Source organism: Rhopalosiphum maidis, chromosome 3 (genome assembly GCF_003676215.2).
Source record: "Rhopalosiphum maidis isolate BTI-1 chromosome 3, ASM367621v3, whole genome shotgun sequence".
Taxonomy (NCBI): Eukaryota; Metazoa; Arthropoda; class Insecta; order Hemiptera; family Aphididae; genus Rhopalosiphum; species Rhopalosiphum maidis.
Window position 1 is genome coordinate 23,510,662 of NC_040879.1, and position 20,452 is coordinate 23,531,113.

The window sequence follows — 20,452 nt, forward strand, 5'->3', positions numbered from 1 at the left end:
TTATTCTGCCCAGACGATTCTGTAATTGAATCGAGTGAAAAATGTAAAAAATGCGGCCAATCGGAAAACCTTTTAATGGTTTCAAAAATATTTTTCATTACTATCTACCGTCCACTGGATGTTTCATCGACGTGGTTCCAATGTACGGATGAGCACCACAGTCTATAATATGCTCAAGCGATATATATTTTTCTAGATAAACATCGTTAGTATTTTATCTTATTTTTATGTTTTTCTGTAATTTAATTTTTATTTATCATCTATTCCTTATATAGTAACTCTATATTATATTTGTACCCCAGGTTGCAGAAAACTTGCGTTTAATCAGTTCTGACGCTATAAAAAAAGTTTTAGTTTTTAAATAAAACTATGGAATAAACAACTGATTTAAAAATTATGACTAAAAAATTATTTAATTAGTATTGTTAAAATTGAATGTAGTATTTATAAATAATAATAATATATACAGATCAATCGGTAATTTTAATTTAATATTTGGGAGACATCGACCCGATAATAATACATTATTTTATTTCAATGTTGTGGTTATTTATATTTATAATGAACGTATATAATACTATTATGTCCACTGCGGACATCCTATTATAGTCGATATGAAATGAATATTATTTTTACGATTCAATTACGATTAACTAAATAATAATAATAGTACATACTACATACTATACTGCGTATTATAATATAGGTATAATGGTACGTCGAATATTACGAGTTGTAAAAATATTGGCTATAGCGTATTTGATATTGTAATTCGATATTGTTGCAATCGATTATCAAGCGCATACCTTTGCAGTCTGCTTTAACAATAATAGTAAAATTAATATTACACAGTCGAACCATATACAATCGGGAATTTCAAATTATTCAAAATTCTGTTTTTATGTTTATTATTATTATTATTATTCAAACGCTACAATTCGTTTTACAAAAATCAATGTTTTAGCTTTATACACTGTTATGGGTACAATATACGTACGTAATATTATTGTGACAAAACTTATGGTTTTCAAATTTGATTTATTTAGTGTAAGTTTATCAGCAATTAAAATAGTAATGACAATAGTAATGAAAACTAACTAAGTACGTCCATAAAGTTGTCCCTCAACTTTTACCAAAATACATAAAAACTGTACAAATATTTTACGATTAATTTACTATGCTCTAGATAAATTAAATTAATGAATTCAGCAATGTTGTTCACATGTTTTAAGTTCAAAATAAACCACTTTTTAAAAATTATCATTACAATTCCGTATTTTTAATGTTTCTTTATTTTTCTGTTATTTTTGATACAACATGTAAACTACAGTCGAGATAGATATATTTTAATAATATGTAATTCAGCTGTTCAACTGCATATATTGTGTACCCAAAAGGCCAAAACATATGAACCGTTAACGGGTAAACTAAACCAAGAAGATTTAATAATATTATTTTATAAATATTATATATGTTTTTTATTATTTAAAACGTTATATTATATAGGCACATTGTAATACAAGCTCGATCGAATTTGTATGTTTGTTTTAAGAATGTGAACATCGTGTATGATAAGCTCGCAATTTATTTTTTTTTTAAACAATAAAAATAAATGACGTGCAAAACGTGCGCTACGACTTTTAGAAATTTAAAGAAAAATGGATACATCTCTAAAATATCAATGGTTTAAACTTTTAATTTTTTTTTTAAATTATTGTTATTTATTTCGAAATCCGTTACAACATATTATAACAATAACATAAGTACACCTGATGAATATAAAATATTTAATACAATGACTTTTAGGGTTTTAAGGCAAGATTGTTATGAAAATGGATAGGAAATAACAAAACTAATAAAGGCGTTAATGTCCATTGAAAAAGGATGGTATGGCACCAAAGCCACTTTTTTATCTTCCCTGTAGATTCGTAGGTTATAGAGAGATCAGATATCTGAAAATTGTGTTTTGTTATTGCTTGTAATTTCGTCACCTCTTATGTTGCGGTATGAATGATTAAGGCAACATGAAAAAAACCGTTTAGGTCTTAATAAGGTTAGATATGTTTGTACCCGATTGTTATTGGATACTTTCATATTATCCTCTATTTGAAATTAAATGCATACTGCACAGCAATAATTGTTTTATTATTGTATTTCGCATTTAACTAGTTTTTGTACAGTTAAACTATACTTGCGTTAAGTGCATCATAACTATATGTATTTGATTTTTAAATTTTTGAAAAATCGGTACGCATTTACATTATATTTTACAATAGTATGCTGACCACATTAATATAATACGAAAAATCATATCCCTTTTGTCTTGAAATAGTTTGCCCGAAGCAATCATGAAGAACTACAGAAAAAATAACTATCGTAAGGTAAAACAAAAATAATAATAACAATAACCATAATAATAAAAACCAACGGTAGGTAGATATTATATTTTAATATAATGATTATTATTATTGTTGTTATAAAAAGGGTGAAAAAACAATTTATTATCACATTAAAAAGTTTAAACAGTTTTAAAAATAATATCATATTATACATAAAGGAAGTTTCGGCATTGTCACCAAAACTAAACAAAAAATAAAATAAACGAAAAAAATCAAACTAAAAAACGTGGGAAACCAACCCTCCACCATTACTATACACTATATGACCACATAGAAAATAATACAAACATATATGTATACAAAACATGTTTTGAAGTTTAATTAATGGTTCCCCGGGTCTACGCAAAAAGGAAAAATAATTCTATACATATTTACCGAGTATGAATCTCGGCTAGCTCGTGGTCTGTGCAATACCACTCGTTTGTACCAAAGCTATTATTATTACAGTCACATCCACCCAAACACTCTACTCTGAGATTAGACGTTAATACATTACTAATGTATGATTTCCTCATCATGTTTTTCATGATATACGTAATCTATTAATTTATCAAACTTTCTGATTTTTACCGTACAGATTGTAAATTGTCTTATTTCAAATTTAAAAAACTTGTTTTTTTTTAGAACACAAGGTTTTTTAAATGTATTCATGTCCGGAGTATGGTATAATTGAAGATAAGACATTATAATAATATAATGAGTAAAACCAAATTTTTACAGAAAGTTACGGTTATTTATAACTACAAGACTACACGATGAGCTACGACAATTATAGGTACCTACACGAAGTTATATTTATGTATACGATCCGCCATGCAATATTATTATTGTTTAAGGCAATTTATTTATTTTTTGTGTACCTCGTCGTGTAAGACACGTTTTTAATTATTTGGTGAGACAATTAAAAACGATTTTTTTTTAGTTTGTTATCGTTGATGTTGTTATGCAGGTACGTCCACACGGACCGTTTTAAAAAGATTAAAAATATACAAGTTTTAACAACCCTGTCGACAAACCGTGTACTCATATTATGTATGTCTAGTTTCGCTTGTATATTATACGCTTTAAAGTTATTATTATATGCCCTGTCCTGCTTTTTATCTGTTTTTGTTGTTGGTATTCACGTTGGCAACAGTGCAACGCCGGGTGCAGTATATTATAATATACGTACGATATTATCACACCTTTATATATAATACATTTAGTTTCCAGTACATATATTTATACCTTATACGGGTCCAGCACATGGAACGAAATACTTTAATTATTACCGACATACGTCCTTAAATAAAAATATCGCCTTTTCATAAATACTATTATCATAAATTATAATACGTTATAACGCCGCCTCAGTTACCAGGGGAAAAACGAAAAATAAGAGAAAACATGAAAATCCTACTGCTAACGAGACCTAATTCAACAGCATCTGACCAATTAATAATAAATTATGCTAATTTTTCATATTTGACTCCCCGCGAATGGATTATAATAACCACCAAGGCTTATATGCAATATTATAAAAAATTGTAAATGTGTTTCAAATTCCGTAAAATATGAAGAAAAAAAATATTATTTTTTTAAATTATCGTACCAGGTATATAAGGAGGTATCTATACGGATGAGACAAAACTATTTCAATTTTTGTATTCACTATAATATTGAAGTAGTTTTTACCAATTAATAAGCTTACATTGACAACCCTTTATAAAGCTGGTAGATATAAAGTTTAGTTGCTTTAAAATTTAAACTCGCCCAGAACAGTTCGGACATATCCAAATACATTTTGAAAAAGTCGTTTATAAGATATAAATCTTGCTCCAGGATCCTTCTAATCTCTCAAAAAACTGATAGAAATGTCTACTTACGTTTAAAAAATTTAAAATAAATTAACTTATAAAAAGTTGTTTGTATTTAAATTAAGTGGTTTCAATTAATTTTAACAGCCGTTATCGCATTTTTCATATCACCGAGACCACTCATTTTAATAAACAATATTTTATTTTATTAGTACGAGCAATGCCATTATCAAAATGTTGGTAAGTAATTAAAAATAAATAAAAATATATTTTTTTTAGTAAATTATAATTAAAAATGTTTAATATTAGATAAAAGTAAAATACAATTAATATTATGTATATTGTAATAAGTAAATAAGTAAAATTAAAATAGCGAAACGATAAAGCTGATAATTTTTATGTTAGTAATAAATTGAATAATAATTTTAAAATATTTTTTCGTTTTTCCCCACTTCACCTATAATTTGTATTCATATGACTCACTTTATGCTGTTCTCAAAGCAATTCTTATAAGAGGCGTCTACTAAATAGTATAATATTACAAAAATATTGAAAACCAATATTTTTCCGTGTACAATGTACATATTTAACACGAAATCTATGAATTTATGCACTTATATACGTAATCATACAGCCATATGCAAAAATAATTTAGAATTTAAAGTTTTAAAAATTAAATATATTATTTGAATTATCCATGTTATTACTAAAATTGTCTTACAAAAAGCACAAAAATATGTTCGCTTCAAATGCACAGCTTTAGTATAATAATAACATTATATATATTTTAATTTTTGTCGTCTTATTGTGACTTGAAACCGTTTAAATTAAACGTGTGTGTAATATTATTTACTGTATAATATAATATAGTGTGTTTTTGTATTATGCCAGTTATGTAAATATAATAATTGGTGTGACGTTGTGTATGGAAAATTTTGTCGTTATTGCCGTTTTACAGATTGTCCATACGAAGCTCATATAATTTTCATTGTCAACCGGTAAAACTATACACACAAACAACCACTTTTATACACACCACGAAATTATTGCCTACCACTACATTAAACATTAATAGTCGATTTTTTAACACGATTCTATTTAAATAAGTCAACATACCTGTGTTTCTCGTGTTACACCGACAAAAATACTATATAGTCTATTGAAATCACTCATGTGTTAGACAGAAAGTTTTAGAAGGCATCAAACATATAGATACTCATAACTCAAAAGAGCCGTTCATAGTTTAGGAATACTGTTTTGTAATTTTGACTGTAGTTATCATGCATTTGGTTGCAGAACAACCATCCATAATATTATACAGGGTGATTAACCAAGCATGCTCACCTCCGCTATTTTTTCTTCAACAATTCAGTTATACAAAATCCTATTTTTGCAGTTTTAAATATACCATATTTTCAATTATTTATTAGTTAATTTTTTGAAAAATTTGACGTACCAATATCAACATTTAAACGAGTAGTTTTTGAGTTGTTAAATTTTTTATATGAAGGTTATAATTGGTCTATGAAAAAGGGTTTGAAATATAATGTATGGATTGTATACAAAAAATATTAAAATATTAGAAATAGTTTCCTTAAGTATATCTAAAAATTTAAAAAAAATAAGCTGGGTGTTTTTTTCATAATCATAAGAACGAATTTGTCTCAGTGACAAAACAAATAATATTATATGTTACCGACAAAGCCCAATAACTTGGTAAAGTTATGTCTTACTAATTAATGGTATATGATTTATTAATCGAAGAAAGCTAAAAATTTTATTCAGGCTATTTCTTACAATTTTTTTTACAATCTATATAGAAAACCGTGATAATGAAATTATTTAACCTATAATAAGATTTTTTTTACTTATAGTATAAAATTAAAAAATGAGTTGAGCATTATATTTAATTCAATTCTACAGTATATTATGATTATTACAATACATTTATTTTGTTGAATAATTATACTTAATTAAAACAAATCACTTAAATAATTTTCATAAAAAAAAATGTGGGCGTTTACAAGTAAACGCGGACGAAGTGAATTAACTACTTTCGTAGGTGATAGGAGTTTTAATCGTAGGGTGTGCATAAAAAATAAAATCATACAAAATCAAGTTGTATTCAAGTGAAAAAAAAAATATTTTTTATTTAAAATATTTAAATTTAATTTCGTTATAAAACATTTTTTAATTCTTCTCTATTATTATATATTTATTTTTTTAGTTTCAAATTATTTTGATTGAGGCAATTGAATCAGAATAACAATTTAAATTGGCTTATGATGGCAGAAATAAAAGGTATATGTTTGTGATTCTACCTACATATCGAAATCCTAGCATCAACCATTAAAACCTGACTTTATCTTACAATGATCTCGGGATTTGTCTGTAACATATTATATAATATTATATAACAAGGTAATAATAGAAGTCTCTTCCTCGTCGACTTCATCGTTTTCGGCATCAAACATTATAGATTCGTCGAACGCGACAAACATATTTATATTAATAATAATAATAGTGTTCCTCTACACGGACTATACGTAATATTATAGCTGCAGTTCATCAAAAATAAATTCATTCGAGCGTATTCCACATCCCGTTCGCAAACCCTATGATATATATATGCGCATTTTTTAACACGATTGCATGACGATTCCACCCACAATATATACAAATATTACACATAATTTACACTATATTGTATTATACAGGATGACTGACTCTTTTTATCGTGAACCGGGCAATACCTCTAGAAACGCAAGTGATCAATAAAGAATGTAATTAAAATACTTAGTTTATTCCTAGCGTTTCTTTACATATTTACCGGTTCGCCGGAAAACGATCATCCTGTATAATATGCATAATGTCATACACAAAACCTACCACCTAGTTGTTTACAACGTTTATAAATTGTTGTTGCTATTATTTTAGTCGTCACTGATGAGTAAACCGTGCAAATAAATGATACCTATTGAACACATGCATAATCGTTTCTATCTTTAGGTTCAGTAAATCCGTGAAAAGGAGTGATCATTCGGGGACCGACGATAAGAACGAGGGTCAATGGTGAGTCTATATGTAGCACGGGTGACGGTATCAGGGTTCGTAAACACAGTTAGTTGCATTCGTACATATTGCATAAATCGGTGTCCGATCGGAATTTTCTTATTTTGTCTTGTCTTGTGAATTTGTTTGTATCGCCTCACTAATATATGTATAACACACTCACCGTCGCTATAATATATAATATATATCATACTATGTATACATATAATATTATATTATATGCATTTCGTAAACTAATGCCTATTTAAATCATTTACAATTTACTTTACCTGTATATTATTACCAGCAATATGTTTTGTACATATTATAAAAGGTGATTATTTTAAAGTATAAAACTGATTTTTTTCAAAAAGTATTAATTTTTGTGAAAAAAAACATATTCTTTAACTATTTTTTATCATCAATATTCAAATTTTTTTTAATGACAATATACATACATTTTTAATTTCATACTCCAAACCAGAATATTTTTTTTGAAAATTTAAATTTATAAACATAATATTTTGAATGAATAGATAATTTATAGATTAATTTATAATAATAATTTATAACGAGTGAAGTGTAGTGGCACATCATGCAGATATATGCCGCAAAATCGGTTTACTACTTTACTCGTCTAAATGTTTAATAGGTACTTTAACTAATAGTTTAACATTCAATTTTATATTTTGAAATTCTCGGGAAAAACGTGTTTTGGAATATGAATTAAAAATGTATGCTTTCATTCAAACAAATTAACGATTTGCAATTTTTATAACACTAAAAAATACTTTTTTTAATTTGTCATAATGTAAAAATTATATTTCTAAAAACGGTAATACCTTTTGAGAATATGAGTCTTTAACTTTAAAATCCACACTATATTACACTAAAATATCATCATATACCTGTACTTAAGTGTGTGTGCAATGCGATATCATTTCTCTAAGACGAAACATCATACATATTATAGTATATTAAAATAAATCTATATTATCTTAGTATATCTTCTATTCGGTCGATTTATGTTTTACTCGTTTTAGAGTACTTTTTTTTATTAATAAACCTACTACGGCAAGTACTATACATTTTCTCAAATTAATTTTTTTATAATCATAATTAATTCATCACATTTAATCATCATAATGGTTGCTTAATGAATTTTTAAAGAGCAATACCCATTTTCGATACAATATATAAGTATATTTAATATATATCATGATATAATATGAATTTTTATATATTTATTTGTTCGATGTTCCATTGAAATAAACTTAAACAACTTATGGATAACCCCCGTTTAAGAACTAATTTAAAACATTTGACTCATGAAATTTCATTAATAATTTTATTGAGCAATATAGAAAATAATCGCATTGTACAAGTACGAGTATATTATGTATAATACAATATAATATTATAATCACTAAACCACGCGCAACGCATTGTTGTTGTATTAGTGTTAAAGATCGCATGAGGTTATGGACTAATCAACCCGACACTAATACCTAATAATCATTGTCCGCGTCAAATGCAATATATAAATTGCGTATTTTGGTACATTTAGTGTACTTCGTATTATTATACTTAACCAATGTAAATTATCGAGAATGACTAACATCTGCCTCTTGCTGTTCCAACACCTAACCACGACGAGTACAATATACTCATACATATTTTACTGAAATTTTGTTTTCTACCTAATACCTAATATACCCTGACACATTTTTACAATGATATGTTATCGTCATTAAATTTACATATAATGACGTTAGACATCTAATTTTTTATATTAATGTTTGGTCATGAGTATTGAATATTATATAGTATTATTATGTGCATGAACTAAACAATAATAATCTTTTACAGTCAAGTCGGCACGTCCGACAGAATCAGTCTGATCTATACTCATACTCCGCGCGTTAGCTAAAATTATGTCGCACGACTCACTGAAGAACATTTTCAAAAAAAATGTATTTTTATATTTTGTATTTCCTTAAAATCATGACACCTAGTGCATTATACTTCTTACAATAGTATAATATTATGTGCTTTCCTATATAAATCGAGAAATGCAATGAAATAAAAACAAATATGATAAAATAAGTTGTTTATAGATATATCTTACTCCTTATATAGTAGGTGTATTCGTATACGTTACAAACACTTATTTTGCAAGCGTGTAAGCAAAAACGCAGTAAGTAAGAACTTTATTTATTTATTTTATAATATAATAATTATAACATAATATTTTATATATGTAATATATTTAATGTACATTGATTTTTATAATTTACAAACTGTTGTAAATATTATATTACTTATAAGGGCAAATCTAATATTCCTAACTTTTAGTACCTTTTACAATATTAATTGGATATTTTTCTAAATATTCTTGGACTTTTCGATGATTTACGTTTTAATTTTTAAAACATTACCTATATTGTTTTTGTTGAACAATATTTCAAACTAACTGCATATTCGCCTAAATTTGCTATTAGAATTTTTAATGTGAATATGCTCATTTTGAAATGGTTTTGGACTATGATATTTCAGCTTAAAAGGGCAGTCATATCATAAGTATGATGTGTGATATTTTCACACAGTGGATGGAGCTAAAATCAAATTTCGTTGAACCCATCTGTCCATTTGCATTGCATCACCTGCTGCTATTAATTTTAATAATATTATTATCATTTTCGCATGCGCTGCTCACGGTGTACACTGTACCCGTACACTCAATGTAATCCTGTGTGCGAAATCGAATTAACGCATATTATTATGCACATCTGGACGTCAGATTAGCCGGTCTGGTCACGTTATTATTATTATAAATTACGCATAAATGGACCTATGTAGTAATTTCCTAGGTGCATGTGTGTGTGTGTGTGTGTGTGTGTGACAGAAACGTATTTACCGGATTGGAGAGAGAGAACACCACAACCTCACTACCAGTTGTATTAATAAGCTACATCCCTATAATAACAGTATCATATACATTTGTTGACATAGTTTAAATTATTTAAAATAACAGGTATTATAATACTTTTATTAGTTTTTAATCAACATTTAAAGCAAAAAAAATAAATAAATTTGTGACTTATTTTTTATTAGTACTGATCCATTTCACTACCCTCTCCCCTATCAAAAAATTAACGTTATATTTACTATTATAAACAACACGATGCAATCGTCGTACAGTATAGTTCATAGAAGATCTTAGTCATCGTTGTCCACATATAGTATGCACTGTATATTAAAGTATAATATTAGATAGATCATTTAAATGTATCATATTAATATGTAGGTACTTCCATTTCACGTGTGATAAGCAATTGCAGATTTACGTTTTGTTTATTTTTCGACGAACACTACCAGCACATTTTCCCACCGTTTTTGATTATCTGTTTTCAGCCACACCGACACGTCTGACAAGATGGACTAAAGATACGCCATTTGTGGATCTTCTACCGACAGTGGACAAAAAAATTGAATTGAAGAAGTCTGTAATAATTTATTTCAAATTAGACGACGATAAGTGTGAAATTTAAAAATAAACCAATCATAGCTATGGCTAGATGGATATATTATTTTAATGTATATTTAAGATAATATATGATAGAGTTACTAGAGTTTAAAATTATATAGACGATAAAAAGTCACAGTAAATGATATAAGTTCAATGAAAGTTTCATCTAACTGTAGCGTCTTTTATTAAAAAACAAAAATTGAAAACTAATGTATAGTATTATGTCTGCTATAAAATACAAAGTGATTTAAAGAGAAAATGCGTTCATTTGTAAGTCATATATATGTGATAATTTAATAACGAAAAAAACGTAACTCAAAGAAAGCTTACTCATTTTCAGCCATGTAAAATGTGATGCAATAAAATCAGATAAAAATGTGACATATAATATGATGATGAGGGATAATAAGCATAAAACCTAGTCTGACAAAAAACTCAATTCCATTTTATCTAGTAAATGAACTAAACTAACATACCCAAAAAACAGTTCCTTGAAAATCACAAGGACAAATGTTTTCCATACAATCGCTCAGAAAATTAAGTACTATAGATGTTGTGAATAAATCTTTAAATGGTTTTGCACGCACAACGAGCTCAATCATTAAAATAAATTCAAAAGTGAAATACATGACCGTACCTATTCTATCTCGCATGGAGAACAATAGATTCTTGTCTTATTAACGATTCAGGAAGCTTGAAATCTTAAAAACTCCGAAAATAGTAAACATTTACTGATCTGGAAGTTGCGATTCAATACTCGATCGAGATAAAATGATACCAAGATCTCGTAGTTAAATTAAACAAATGAAAAATGAAACACACAAAATTAAGATTTTTAATGCTAAATAATACAATGTTTTTTTTATAATAAAATCTAATTTATTTTTTATTATTATTATTATTATTATTACAGAGGTTAAGGTTTTTACTTTTAAAATCCTGTTATAAATTATTTTAATCTAGAGTTTACAATATTCGATAATCTCCTTAAACAATTTTAATTCACAATAACATGAACATCGCCAGACGTTATGCAAGAAAAATGGTATGGATTTTTCAAATAAAACTTTATTAATTAAATATTATTGTAATATACTTTTGATTATCGTATTTAGCATGATACAATATATTGTTATTAACGCAGTGTTTAGACACATATTATACCCTATTTCAATATTTATTCATTTTGTCTACATCTTACTTTTCAATTGATAGGCGTTTTAATTTTAATATTATTAGTTAGGAATAACAACCGATCAAACTACAACACAGGCCGAGTGTGAAAAAGACGCACACTATGATCGCTTTGCATTATGTGTGATGATAATGTTTATAATTTTTTCATAGTTTTAGCCTACCTGCTAGGAATACATATTTTGGTAGTGAAAAAATCTTTTTCGATATTTTTTTTTTTAATTATCATGACGAATTCCAATAAGTCAATAAAAATTAAATACCAAGACCATATTAAAAATTATCTCAGTTCAATTTTTACATTGTGTAAAAAATTAAGAAAAAAAGTACGACATTCTCCGTTATAATAGATATTATGTTATTTTAGAATATTTTTATGAAGTATAATTTAAATAATTTGACACACACATAAGTATTCATTATCTATATTATAATCTAATCTAAAAGAATATATTTAGAAATACATTTAAAGTTTATTACAAAAAAAAGAGACCGAGTTCTATGCGTATGTGCACTACTACTACTCGTAGGATACACTATACTACCGTTACTATTTGTAATACGTACAATATACGTAAAAATAGAGAAAGAGAAATACAGTGAGAGAGAAAGAAGGTTAAAGAGAGAAACGATTACTTTTGGGTCTGAAATTTACGAAATGGGTCACAGACAGAATCATTAATCGTTGGTTATTTTTACGCGAGTCAAAGTAATTCGTGGGGAAAGAGAATAATACTAATTAGAGAACTGGGCGATAAACTCAGTAATAAAAAACAAAATAAAGTTTCCTCCTCGGTTTTGGCTGAAAGAAAAACAGAAGAAAAGAAAAAAAACTTTAATTAAAACAATATTTAACGTCGTTAAGGTGTCAAAACAAAAACCATCAGATCCGGCAAGGACACTCCAGTACTCCACTGTTGTTTGTTTACAATAAAAATATAGCAGTGCTAGAATATATATTATACGGTGTATAACGTATTTACCTCAACCGAAACAATAGTTAATACAATATACAATGAAAAGAGAGAAATAAGAATTCTAAATGATCGGTCGTGATTGGTGAAGTTCCAGTTGAGTAACATCCAGGTGACCAATTAATTATGTGTCTATAAACAATTCATACAAAATAATGTTCTGGTTTAGATAAATAAAAGTGTTGTATCTTAGGTTTCGATATGAACATGATCAGAGAAAAATCTCATATCAATTGAAGAAAAATAAAAGTATAGTGACTTTCTCGAATATTTAAAATGATTACCTAGCTATATACTAGCACAGATACCATTATTCGATTTTTATAAAATCTTAGTATAAAAACATAGTTTTATTTAAAAATAAAATTTGGAAGAAAATTTAACGACAATTTTTGAAGATGGAATATAAACTATCCTGTTTTTGTAAGAAAATAGCCCATCAATTTTTAACTACGAGTATTACCAGTTTTTAATACATGATCGGGACTAAAAGTATGGTATAATATTATAATCAAGCATCCATTCATTCAGGTAATAATGTTCCAATATTCCATTCATATCTGTTTTTTATGGAAATTGGTCGTTTTACGACATTCTAAAACCGAAATGTAAGAACACGATGCGTTTATCGATTGTCCTAAATTCCGAGTGGAGATTTTTGTACATCTATCATCATCTTGTGATTTCTGAAAAAAATTGGATCTAGTTAGAACTACTTATTATAAGAAGAAAACATTAATCACTTTAAAAATATAAAACAAATAAATTCATAAATTTTACTTATAGATATTAATTAATTTTTCATGTCTATAATTTAAAAACAAATAAATAAAATATTTAACCAAAAATAATCAACTATAGGTAATTATCATTTTCTATACACATTACACATTATATCTTTTTTAACTTTTCGAATAATTTTAAGTGATTTATATCACGTATTCCCACACATAATTGTACAATATGTCAATTTGAGATTTATATTTTATTAAATTATTTTATTAACAATAATTCAGGATATAATATTATAATAATTAATAAAATAATATGTATACATTCGATATTTTTAAAAATGATTTCAACTTACTGCAGTATTATTAATAGTAATGTATATTTAAATAATTAAATTATAACATATCCTTATAGAAATAAAGGTCTGATACATTGAGCTGCCTAAGCTCAGAATCGTTTTTCGTATGCAATCTATCAAAATTTTACACGTCCATTACAGAGAGTTACTCATGAGAAAATACACTTGAAATCTACACAATTATACATCAGAATGACAATTACCCTAATTTGTTCGTTTTATTAACGTTAGGTGATTCGAATAATTTGTAGGAATTCGATGAATTTTCCCCATCAATTGTTCACGCATTATTAGGAAATAATTTTGTTTCACATTTCAACTTTTCTATACTACCATATAAACGTTATTTTCATTTTCGGTAGAATTTATTCCGGCGTTGCCTTTGTTAAATTCGAAAATTAACTTCGGCACACTATTTAAAAATGAGATCTTCTCTGGTCGTAGTTCAGATGGGTGGGAAATTGTGAATAATTTTCGATAAACCGTAGATGATTGTAGTGGATTCACTCGATGATTTCCTACAACGACCCAGACCAATACAATGAACATTTTGTAATCCTGTTTTAGGGTTTATATATTTGAAACGGCTCCGTCGATGCAGACAATTCACAATAACTCTATGTGCCAACATTGAAAACGGTCCAATCATTTAGATTTCGTAATACCGGCCTTCATGGAACGGACAAGTAGACGTCGTTTTCGTCGTCGTCGCGTGAGGATTTCAGGTTTAAACCTAGTTGAAAAATGGAAAACGAGGGTATAAAATTGTCCAGTTAAGTGGGTCGTGAAAAGAATAGGCGAATGGACAACCCGCCAGGCTTACAAATCAGCACGACAATTTAACCGATAGCCGTTGTACAGAACGTTTCTTTTCTTGTTTAAAACCTCCACGTCAACTGATTGAAATTCGATCTTACTTTATTATTTATTTATTTATTTCAAATGTAATATGAATGTACGTACACGCGTACATGTAGTAGTGTGTAGCATGTGTAGTTACACGCGATATTCGCGTACAATTAAATTACTTTATACGCAGTACGGTGGTCCACAGAGAGCGGTTTTGCGTGTCACCGCAGACTGATTGTATCCGTATTCTAAATATTTTTACCTGGCCGGATGATTCAAAACTATTTTAAATCGATTCTTGAGTTTTCTTTCCTAGACATTTCAAGAGGTAAGAAGCTTCAATAGCAACAGTTATTCCGTAAATACTCCCCTAGCATTGTAGGCTTGTATATATATTTATCCCAATTATTTTTTAATGATAGTTTTTATTCCCGTGCAATAATATTTACTACAAAAGAGCTAGATTATTATTATTATTATATAATCATAGATATTCATATTTAATTATACAATGACTTAATTAAAATGGTTTACTTGAATTAACGGCTAGGATTAATGTAACATATTGTTCAATTAATTATTTTATTCACGTAATTAGTTAGAAAAACAAATGAATTTATTTTCTCGGTAATTAGTATAACAACGTATAGCTGCCAAAAAAAAAAAAAAAAAAATACGGTGAATAATGCGACCACAATCACTAGTCGGGAAATTAAATTATAAAAATTCTGAATTTATAAATGTAATAATAAATGTATACAGTATAGTTATATATATTAAATGTAGATATTTCCTTTGGAATATATTATTATTTCATCCCTGAGGAATGGCAAAAAATGATAACTATTATTGCAAAGAGACTATAGTATTAATAAAAAAAATTATATTTTCCTCTGGCAACGAAATCATATTATATTTAGGTGACAAGAAGTTTCCTCGTGTAAATAATTCTATATAATATATAATATTGTCATATTATTACAATCACAGAAAACATTTTTTTCATAAGTAGAAGTAACAATAAGTTCAAGAACAAAATATCATTGTTTTACAATTGAATAGTATAATTTATGTGTATAACGATTTTTTAAAGTTCTTAGTAAAAGTCACTCTAACCACATTAAAATTATAAACTAAAAATAAATAAATGTACATAATACTCAGTATTATTGATTTAATACAAACAAAATTTAATAAAATTAGGTACCTAACTAATTGCTGTGTTCTTGTAGTTTGAAGAAACAAATTCTACATTTACTATATTGTTTGGGAATTGAACAATAATATAGTATTATTATAGTAATATTTTATATTTTTTCGTTGTATCCTATAGGTAATAAGTTTAGTTCAATTTAAGTAGGTATCGAATTATCTCAATAACATTCATTCTTATCTATATTTTTAATTACAATTTTGGTACAGTTTTACTGTGTTCAAAGAGCCAAGTATTATTATTATCTATAGTGATTTTTGGCTTACTTAAAATCAAAGTAAATAAAATTTATTTTCGTGTTTCTTCAAAATTTCAAATAAATTGTTATCCAATTATATTTATACGGATAATTTATCAAAATATTTTAAAAGTTATATTATTAATTTCCATTAGGTAGTTTTAAAGTTTAAATGTGTTGTCAAAAATGGGTAGAGGGGTAAATAGTTTTAGTAGATGGACTGGTATGTACGAAGACATCAGACATGACGTGACACTGCGATGTAAGAGATAAAAATACCAAATTAAATAGAATGACAATATATTCCAACTCAGTCCTCAAAAAAAAAAAAAAAAATGTAATTAAAAACCTTGTAAAAATAAATAAATTTACTTCAAGTTGAATTAATAATAATCATAATTTATAACTGTTGCAAACTTACTCTCGGCGGGATTCTCGACAAGGTGATTGATTTAAAAGCACAGGTACACTTGTTTTCTTGAAAAGTATTAACGATTTTGAATAAAACTTACAGTATAAATTTGAAATTCTATATTCCAATTTAGCACAGTATTTTTTAGAGCATTTCGATGTTTAAAAATGAATTTCAAATAAGTTATTAATTAGTTAAATTATTTTTAAGTAATTAATTTATAAGTATTTCAAATTTTCAATGACTTTAAATTAAAGTAATAACAAAAATTTAAAAACGTTAATATTTCTCGAAAATATTAATTTTACTTTTAATAAAAGCTGCTGGTACCTAAATATTTTGACAATCTATAGTTTTATATTAAAATATGTTTTATTTTTAATTATTAAAATTAATATAACGTGAATTATTTACGACATACGTGTTGTTATACAATTATAAAATTGTAGTTCTTTTCATATTATAATAATGTAGAGAATACAACTTGAGAGTATCAACTCTAATTGTTATTATCATGTAAATTATTAATACTTAATTTAATTATATTGATATTAACTTAATAAATAATAAGTTATTTGCTTTCAAATCTACGTTCAACCTAATAAATATACATATAATAAAATGGCATTTAATTAATAATGCATGCTTATAAAAATAAATATTATTATATTATTATTATTATTATTATATTATTCATATAATTCTTAAAGATCAAATTATAAAATATTTTTTTTAATATTATTTGTATATACATATAAAATTAAATAAATAAGTTATTTGTTGTTAAATTATTATTATTATTTAGAAAATTGTATTGTCTGCATTCACTGATATTATTTTTGTTTTATTAAACTATCCATTGGCTACTGTATATTATAAATAAAAATATTAATTAAATTTATTTAATTTAATAAGTTAAATAACTTAACCAAGTTAACATAAAAATAATTAACATTTAATTTTTAATTTATTTTTTTCCCATCAACCATTAACTCAGTTAAAAATATCATTAACTTGCCCATCCTCGTATAATATTATGACCACACGTTTATAGGACTACTGGCCATGTGGTTTAATGTCGTGTGTGTATTTGATGGTATAGTAGCGTATGATATCATATGATAATATGGCAGTTGATGATATGTTAGGTGGCAGTGAAAAAATGAAGGCAAAGTGTCACGAACTTTCTCCCGAGTTGCCACAAACACTTGTTGCTTATAACAATGTGTTTTGACCTTAAATATTATCTTTTTCTTTTTTAACTTCTATTAAGACGTACGGGTCATTTAGATCCTTCACCACTAATATTACCCCTCTCCATTATTCTACGCAAGATGCCGCCATGTTGATGTCGAGTGTGACATATTTTATTCTTGTCACATCTCTTCTTCATGTCATACTACTTCTAGCGCGATCTACCTAAAATGAGTATAAAAACTGTTAGCTAAATCCCATTGTTTACCGGCTTTATATTCAGTGGATTGATTAATCTAGGTTTTTTTTATTATTTTCGTTATTCGCATCTTTCCATCAATTTTATTCAAGTACATAATGTTACCTTTATATTATAGTATGATTAAGTTTTTAAGTCTGTTTGTGTGCCATGAAAATTAAAGTAGTCAATAACAGTATTTAACCAACACGATCCATATGACATTCAATCATTATATTAATCTATAATATCGTGTAATATACGCGAGTTTTGTATTGAAATCTTAAGTCTAACAACATTTTTGTTCGTGGCTTTCGGCTGATATGTAAAAATCTGTCATACATAATATCAGCATTGACGATGAGTTATTTATCTGTTTGAAAGTTTTTCAATTTTTTAATTTTTTAGCATTAATGTCACATATGTAACATTATTATAATACATACGTATAAAGATCGTGAATACCAAAATCGGATGTAAAAAGATCCTTTTGGAAAATTTAAATAAATTATTTGTTCCTGAAATGTATTAACACTTCCGCTATTAAATGTTTATCTTTACAACCTACACAAAAAGTTTCAATAATTTTTTCCTATCAGAACAACGATTAACAATTTACAATAAAATAACTTAATGCAGTTAATGTATTGTCTTAATAGATTTTTTTTTCTACGGTAAACACAGTTTGAAGTAATAACAATCAAAAACCCAAAAACTTTAACGTGACCATGATTAAGATTAGCAATCAAGTTTAGGAACAATTATCATCTAGCTATACTTTTAAGAGGTCAATTACGTTTTTCTAAGTTTTTTCTTAACAGAATTCAAAATTAAAGACAACCAAGAAAAAAATAAATAGGTACAATCAAGCGTAGATTTTACCAATAATCGTTTTTCGAATCAGATAATTTTTCGTTGTCTCATGCCTCAATGTCTTAGTACACTACTGACATTCTATATGACGATGAATAGTATTTTATTTTTACAAACATCTTCATGCATTATTATAATGACGAAAAAACTAAAGTAAATAATTTCAAAATATTTTGGTCCATATGATAACATTTATAACAATTCACTGCACGTTCCATTTCTCATTAACCTTACAACTCTCTCGCATCGACCCAATAAAAGCGCATTGAGATTAAATTTATAAGACCATGGTGGTCCATTGTTTGCGCGTCAATATTGGACACAGTGGGTAGTTCGTGGGTGTTTCAATCCCACACATGGCGTTTTTTTTTATCCAATTATCGCTACATTTTTCTAGACCATCTACTATCTTCAGCTCTTCGTGACCTGAATAAAGGCTAACTTTAAAGGATAGACGGATACGTAGGCTCAAAACCAAAATAAACTAATATCTCAAAACACTAAATTGTTTATTTGAAAAATTTCAAACATCAAACTGTAATCTTCTTTCATGATAAATGATTTTTAATTATTGTAAAATTTAGCAATCAACAAAAAGGTTAAACTTTAAGATAATATGTTGATCTAGCAAATCAAAACATTATTCTAATCTAAAGAAATTCCCGTTAAAGACCAAACATTTTTACAAATAGAATCTTTTGATTGTTAATATATTTTTCGGTACGACAATAATTGTGAGATGATGTAAAAGCCAATATAATATATTATGACACTATACTACTAATTATTGTATTTTTGTGAACAATAATTAATTAAATACTGTTTGAAAGTTCTTAAACAAATACAGGTTAGATTACTATTAAATAACAAATTTCTAAATTGTATTGATTGCACCTTTAAGTTCTGGATAACTTTTTAAATTACGGTTTTATCTTTAGCATCTCTAACTTAACCTGTGATGTCTACCGAGACGAGTTAGGCAGATACCAATACTATTTACTATAACATTTATAGTAAATAGTATACATACATACATGCAGGAATATTTAATATTCCGGAATGTATCCGATGTAAACGCTTTCAACAGTCTTAACACAATAAACATAAATATTGATATTTTCCGTAAAAAAAATAAAAAGATTAATGTAGAAACTAAACACTGTGTATCTTGAAACAATAAGGACGCTTTATAGTTGTTTTTATATTATGTGCATAAGTAGCTTTTCGTGGAACAATAAAAAGTTACACTTGCCATGTTGCTGGCTTTTAAAATGAATAAAGACCTCGAATAACGCGCGTCATTGTTTCAACCAATATCTTAAACCGCATCAGTGTCATAATAATATATATAATATTTATGTTTATTTTATATTATATATTTTATGTGTTCTTCGTTTTTTTT

The 20,452-nt window shown here is 26.7% G+C and overlaps 1 protein-coding gene across 4 annotated transcripts in view; it reads left to right on the plus strand.

Annotated features, from left to right (window-relative positions):
* Nucleotides 1-20,452, plus strand: part of LOC113559447 (calcium/calmodulin-dependent protein kinase type 1) — a 340,687-nt gene that overhangs the window by 248,105 nt on the left and 72,130 nt on the right. For 2 of the 4 annotated variants that reach the window (XM_026965283.1, XM_026965281.1), the window contains exon 3: nucleotides 7,205-7,267. The exons of the other annotated variants lie outside the window; for them this stretch is intronic. In XM_026965283.1, coding sequence (XP_026821084.1) covers nucleotides 7,205-7,267 — 63 coding nt within the window. The remainder of the gene's footprint in view (nucleotides 1-7,204; nucleotides 7,268-20,452) is intronic. 4 annotated transcript variants of the gene reach the window in all.